General features: G+C 41.6%; 1 protein-coding gene across 2 annotated transcripts in view; it reads left to right on the forward strand.

Annotated features, from left to right (window-relative positions):
* klhl5 (kelch-like family member 5) overlaps positions 1-2529 on the forward strand; it is a 66788-nt gene extending 64259 nt beyond the window's left edge. For both annotated transcript variants that reach the window (XM_026170938.2, XM_026170937.2), the window contains exon 13: positions 1881-2529. In XM_026170938.2, the coding sequence (XP_026026723.1) occupies positions 1881-1937 (57 nt within the window). In that variant the 3' untranslated portion in view covers positions 1938-2529. The remainder of the gene's footprint in view (positions 1-1880) is intronic.
* The last annotated feature ends 4914 nt before the right edge of the window (positions 2530-7443 follow it).

A 7443-nucleotide genomic window follows, 5' to 3' on the forward strand; every position in this document is an offset into this window, starting at 1 on the left:
GCTCAGACTGGCAGGGAGGGACGAGGACAAACTCAGATGAGAGAAGAAATGCTGAGACCATTAAATATGTCCTGTATCTACTGTCAGAGACTTAAACAAACAAATCAGTTGGTGTATTGTCAGTGCCATCCTAGTGGCATCACTTCCACTCTTGGCTTTGGCACAAATCTGTCAGTCTCAATAATGCCAAATCGAGTAATATAGGTGCTAAAAGGAGGCTCAGCATGGTTTGTCTGTGCAGTAACAGTGATGTCAAACATAAGCACTGATGCCTTCTCTTTGTTCCTCTTTTTTTATTATTATAAATTATGTGGAAATGAGTCCGTTTGTTCAAAATGATATTAGAAGAAATTACCTTGGCATTTCGGCATAAAAACCTGTCAGCTGGTTCAGGTGGTTGACTCATGTCTGCTGCTGCAGTTACAGCTTCACTGTGTTCCCCTGAAGCTGTGCTGTCACCACTTACTGATGCTCTTTAAAACACCACCTCCACCACTCGGTTATCATCGTCACTTTCTGCTCCCTGCTGGGCTCACTGTTGATATCAACAGCATGCATTCCCTGCAGTCACATAATAACCCATTTCCTTCCGTTCACTTTCAGGACCCGTTTACTCCAAATAACTATGATGGGTTATTTCCATCTGCAGTCAGTTTTTGTTTGGCAGCATCACTCTATTCTGGGATCTCCCTCCCATTCGGTGCATTTACAGTTCTGGTCAAAAGTTTACGTACACACATCACTGGCCTGAGTGTTTTTTAAAGTCATTAAAGATGTATGCTATACAATCATTGCACCCTGGAACAAAAACAGAAAGAAATAACGAAATAGCCCAAAATTATCGTGGCCATGAGTGTACGTAAACTTCTGAGCACAGCTATACACACAAGTCAAGTCAAAAATAGCACGATAGGGACACCGTAGGTTGCAAAGAGGCTTGCAGAGGCAGCAGAGACTGCAGCTGAAGCATCTTAAAAGTAAGCTCTGGATGAGGTTTGATAGTAAAACTGAAATTGGCTGCCACTGAGATCATCCATCACCACCTAATAGATCCAGACTGTGGAGAATAGCACACCTAAAGCAGCCAACAAAGTCATTTCAATTCTGTTTAGTTTTTTTTTTTTCTCAAGCTTTAAATTATATCAAGTAGTCTTCATTAGTAAATTCGGTGTAGTCAAGAGAGTGCGCATCTGTGTATCAGCACGTGTGTGCTATCCATCTGTATATGTTAACAAGGTGCTTATAAACTTTTAAGTCAAACAGGATATTATCATTCCCATAGAGTCATGTTTCTAGTTAGTTTTTTGTTTTTTTCTGGTATTGACTCGTGTTTTGGGTGGTAAAGTTTGAAGGTTGGCGGTTGGATTCCTGGCTGCTCCAGCCTGCATGCCAAAATATCCTTGAGCAAAATACTGACCCCTACAATCAGAACCCAAAGTCCCGATGCATTGATTGGAGTGTGATTGTGTGTGTGAATGTTAGATAAAAATCACTTGTTAAAAAAAGTGCTCTTTGAGTAAGTAGATTGCTGTATAAGAATCAGTCTATTTCCCATTATTTTGGATCACTACCCTCGGGCACGGGGCAGATATTCTGCTGTAGATTTATTTACAGCATTTGTACTCAAAACTGTTTTTTTTTTTTATTGAGCCAAAATCAATAAATTTGTTCCCCCAAAAGACTAAAATGAAATTAAATAATTGCTCAAGTGAGCTGCAGACCATTTAAAAATATAGCCGTATCCAAATTTGCAGTCTTTACATTCAACGTTTTCAAAACTATGAAACAATGCAAGTCAGTAGTTTAATAGTAATTTTCAGTTATATAAACAATCCACATCTCTGACTGTGTTCCTCATGTTTGTCCTGTTATCTTTGCAGGTAGCACCTCTGTGTCTGGGCAGGGCAGGCGCGTGCGTGGTGGCTGTCAGACTGTGAAAGCACAACCTCACATAGTAGATGGCAGACTGTTCACCATATGGCTCGCAGACCCTCCTCTTTGCCACCGCCGACACTGCTGGGGACACCGAGAGGTCTTTCCGGCCACACCAGAAAACTGTTTGCGAACACTCTTCAGCAAAGACACATTTTACTCTGCGTAATGCCGACTAATCCTTCAGATTTTAGGCAGATTAGGGTTCAGGTACATGTCAGTAGCTCTCCGATAAAGTTCTCACGTCCCGATACTTTGTGCCACAGAAGTGAACTGCCAGAAATACACATGGCAGAGAGGAAATCTGCAGTGTTTATCCGAGCTCGACAGAACAGCTGTCCCACACATACCGTACGTGCACGTGTAAATCTACACGGCTGCTTTCAGCTCCCATTTGTGCTGAGTAAAAAGGTGGAAGACAGAGCGAGATTGTCAAAACTGCCTCATCACGTTACGCTCTTCGTTTCTCCAAACAGTATCTGATGCTGTGTACTGATGCTATTTTAAGATAGTCCCTATTATTTTTATGCTGCAGTTGGCAAGTGCTCTTCTTCCCCTTGCTTTTTCCCACCGTTACCCGCCGACAGATGAAAGAAAGACTTTTGACATAATCAGCACACCCTCACGAACAGCGATTCTGTGAGGAACTACAATTTTCATGCAAAAACATTTCATGCTTCATCAAATATTTCTGCGCATATGTCTTCCATGTTGCATCAGCTCACATCTGAAGCCTCTGCAATGCTGCGGTATGAAGTTTATCTCAGCTTTTTAATATTTTATTTTTCTTTAAGTTGCGCCAGAAGATTGTCCAACTTTTGACTTCGTTATTTGTTTTTAACTGCCATTTTTGCACAACTCTAGGTCCATTAAGCAGGATATTTGGGTTTGAAGTGTGTGTGCGTGTGTGTGTGAGATGATAATGGTGATAACACTGTGATCCTTTGTTGATCCCTGCAGGAAAATTTTGTTTTCAATTTCCCCCAGACCACAGGGTCAGCTATTTACAGACAGGGTCTGTTCAGCTACCGTATTTTTTCCCTCCGCTGTAGAGGTTTCTTCATTTCGTGTGTGTGTGTGTGTGTGTGTGTGTGTGTGTGTGTGTGTGTGTGTGTGTGTGTGTGTGTGTGTGTGTGTGTGTGTGTGTGTGTTGGGTGCTCAGAAATTGCAAGGAGTATATTTTTATCTCAAATGAGAATCTTCCCCTCACCACATCTTCAATTCCCTGCTGCTTTCTCTTCATCCCCGTTTTCCCACTTCATCACCGCACGTACACACACACACACACACACGTTTGCTTGCACCGCTTTGCTTTAGAGCCCAATTTCAGGCCCAGAAAAATGAACAACAGACCATATAATGAGACCATGAATTTAATAACGTTGATTCAGCCGGTGCCGATATTTTGTTTGATGTCGAGTTCAAAGCGTTATTGGATTCGATGCTACTGTAGACAAAACATAAGACATGAGGGGCAGATGAATGCTGTGGAACAAACTGTGGGTCAGGAAACGTAAGGAATGCAAGGTTCTGACAGCAGATTCCCTACCGGTACACGGCACAAAAATTTCATGCTGCATCCTTAATTGTGCATTTCCTGTCTGTTTCCTATTGGTCATGTTGTGCGTGTGTGTGTTTGTCTGTCTGTCCAGTGCAGAGCAAGGAAACTCCTGACAGTGAGAGGCAAAACAGGCTTCCTCTCTGAACTGACAGATGTAGGGCTAATGTAGCCCCCAGGATGCACTTTACAAACACACACGGACATATCGCACACACACAAAGACACACTTAACCACACAGCTGAAAGCCAAGCGCCCCAGGAGCCGGTGAAGACTGAAAAGCCGCCCAAATTTGCCAGCTTGACATCTAAAAAGCGGAGACGCGAAGGCTCTCAATTCCCCTCTGCCGAGCTGATGTTTATTCAAGCCTAATGCACTGCTGCATTATTCTATTTTCTCCCCCACCCTCGCTTGCTTCTTCAAACCTGCCTGGTGTTTATTTAGAGTAATTCTCTTCAGATCACAGCAGAAGAAGTGTGTCATCTCCACTGTGTCGTATGATTTCAGCAAGAGGTTAAAAATAACATAAAACACATTCCAAATCTAACTATAACTGTATATTATGTACATAAATAAATATAAAGTCTGAATGTAGTCTTACTGCATTACGGTGTCTATATTATACACTTCCCACTGAAAATGCTGTGTGTTATTGTGTTTTGTTTTTTGTAACATGAATTCAGATGATGAAGCGATGTAATAAAAGCGGTCAGTGGGAAACTGCACAGCTGCTCGCCTTTTACAAAATACATTATGTATGTACAATATATGCTGCTGTAGCTATCATTGGTCTTTTATACATTAAAGTCAAGATGTGATTTACCACTTCCCGTGGCTTTTTCCCTGCTCGACAGAGGCGTTTTAACAGCAACAGCTAATCATGTTTATGCTACAGATGTTGCAGCTGGCAGTTTGCGTTTGTCACATTCACAGTAAATGCCACTGTGGTGTAAATTTGGCTCTTATTTCTAACAGCACCCCCATTGGTGCGACTCCAGCCAAGGCCCTTTGCAATTCAAAGGTTTCTGTGCAGGTTTTTGGCTGCTGAAGTGCAATTCTGAATGTATTTTCATGTGCCTGGAGGTTAATATGGATCCTCATTAGTCTTAAGTGCAGCTCCTCAAATGTAAAAGCTAAACACTGAACCAGAGACGCCACAGCTGTTCGAGGCAGAGTGGAACAAGTGTGCAGGGAGGAGGAATGGGGGCAGTTTATAGATATTTTAGCCTCAGGACAGTGACCAGTAGGCAAGTGATTCACTCTGATATTTATTGCAGAGGAAGCTTTAAATCATAAGTGCTTCTGACAAACGACTCCCGGTGGCGTTCAGAGATGATGCTGGTGACCTTGTCTTGCCGCCTTACTGCACCTGAGTCTATTTCCCCTGACAGCAGCAAGAGGGAGACACAAAGTGGTCTGCTTCATTCTGCATCCTACACTTGGAAATAACCGGTAAACACTTACATCTGTCAACATCTGCATCAACGCAGCAGCAGAATAAAGCAGATATGCTGTGCAGTCAAGCGCTTGTGAGACCCACAAAACTGTATTTTTAATTCTAGTAAAGACCCTAAAGTTTGTGGAGACCGACTGGTGTGAGTGTGTATAAAAAGTGTGTATAAAATCCTTTATGTGGCGCCCAGTAAAAGCACTATATGGCTTCAATAAAGAGCTGGAACAAACAGAAGGAAATGACAGATACTGTGAATTAAGAGCAAATTTCCTCTTCATTTTGGGGAAAACAAATGGGAAAAGGTGCGTTCATTACTGATGGTGTCATCACGGTGCTGGCACTCGTGCAATCCTTCATCCACAAATGGTGTCATCACTTTGCGGCAAACTCGATGTGTAAATTTTTACACGTGTTTGTTTTGCCTACGTTTTAATTGCAGCTTTGAGAAAGAAAGTGTATGAGTGCACTTTGTTGTGTTAACACTGTCAGAATATTGATTTGCAGACTAAAAATTCATCATAGATGTTTACAAGTCAACATCATGGTGACAGTTTTGTCACAGTTGTCGCATTTGGAGCTTTTAAACCACCACGGGTTGAAATTTGACTGTTTTCATATCCGTGATCACTGGGGCGAGAAAAATCATCAGCTGAAGATTATGAGATGCACTAAAATAAAAAGCTCCTTAGGAGGATCTCAGTGGTTACTGACGCGGATCTGTCGACTGCCAAAACTGCCTCCTAGTATCCAACACACACAGGGTGACTCCGTCTTGCATGTGTTGTGTTTGGATTGCTCTGTATTCTGGTTGTGTGGTCTTGATAAGGGCTCACTGTATAGTCTAGGACTGATTCTCAGTTTCAAGATTGTATGTAGCATGATTGCATGTAGTGCTGTAATAATGCCTTTTATCTTTTATCAGTATTATTAATAAATGCATATACAGCAAAAGAGAAATAGGATTGTCGTGCAGGGGTAGCCCGAGGTTCAGTACCAATTAACCTGCCAAAAATAGAATATTTAAGGAACTGCTCTCCTGCTAGGCTCCTGTGCTCTGCTAGACACTGAATGCCTAGAAAGTGTGGGGAAAAAAATAATACCACAGGATTGACAAAAACCTCCAGGATCAGATTTGTTTAAAAGAAGGGGAAAAAAAAAAAAAACTTAAAAAGAACATAAAGATATTTCAAAGTATCTTTTCAGGGCAACTTGTAACACCTACATAAAACTTGCATGATTCCTGGAGGGCAGAAACATATTCATTTGGGATTTTTTTGTGAAAGAATAAGGAGGAAGGAGCAGAAAAAAAATACCATGAGAATCTCATTTCCTCCGCAGCTGCAACGATGGAAAGCTGAAATGGTTCACATAATAAAGGAAATAAAGGAAGTCATTTTCAGTGATTATCTGTCAGCTTTCACTATGTCATATAGACCTGCTTTCTTTATATTTCGTAAAGTGCAGCAGTTCCTTTTTTCTTTCTATTAACGCACCGCATCCTGCATAAAAGCTCTGCTCGCATTGTCTCGTTGGCAAAAACACTTTCATTCATTTTTCATCAGCTCGTTTTTTCATCTCTCTCTGCTCTAATTTTACCATTTTGCTTGAAAATCATACAGCTGCTCCCTTCAGTGCATCTTAATGAGATCTGAGTCAGCAGGGTGTATTCTGCTTCAGCATGCCAGAGCACAGACAGGAATATTTGTGTGACACAGCTGGCATTTCATCCCAGCTCTCTGCCTGGGTTGTACACGGATCATCAGAAGGTCATCAGCATTTTCTTTCTGCCTATGGGCAAAATGAGGTAACACAAGGGAGGCAGAAGTTTCTCCTAATTTATATCGGGTGGGTCATTCTGTAAAGCACTGAGAAAAGCACTGAAATTGGTTAACTTCCAAAAAGGACATCAGTGAACACCCAGAGGACAGCAGAAATGAAATGGGACAAAGATATGCAGATAGGCATGCCTGGAGAGTAGAAAGAGATGTTCTTTAAAGAAAAACTATGAAAGGCTGCCACCTGCTGGATCTGTGGTGAAAGCATGATTTCAGTTAACTTCAGGTGGGCTTGATACTTGTAACAATAATGCTGCTTGGAAAAGGTGAAAACTGGCCAGTGGTATTAATTTGTGGTGTTACTTACATTTTCTTTTTAAAGCTGCAAGTCTGTATTAAACAGTTATGCTGTGAATATCCTCACCTAAGAATCAGTACTGTTTACTGTTTGGTTAATCCAGCTATGAAGAAGTTTTTACTCTAGAGATCCAAGTCAGTGGAGTTATGATGGCTGAAGCAAGTTTGTGTTTGCAAGCACTGAAGTGCAAATTTTGCTTAACCTACTTTTTGGATCTGAGAGTTTAATTTGTATTCGATGTTTTGTGATGTTTCGAAAGAACTGTGTCTTTGCATAAAGGGATGGAAGGCCTTGGTGTTCCCCCATATAAGCTGGAGGAGGTGGTTGGGGAGAGGGAGGTCTGGGCTTCTGTGTTTAGGATACTGC

The sequence above is a fragment of the Astatotilapia calliptera genome, chromosome 6, assembly GCF_964374335.1.
Source record: "Astatotilapia calliptera chromosome 6, fAstCal68.1, whole genome shotgun sequence".
Lineage (NCBI taxonomy): Eukaryota > Metazoa > Chordata > Actinopteri > Cichliformes > Cichlidae > Astatotilapia > Astatotilapia calliptera.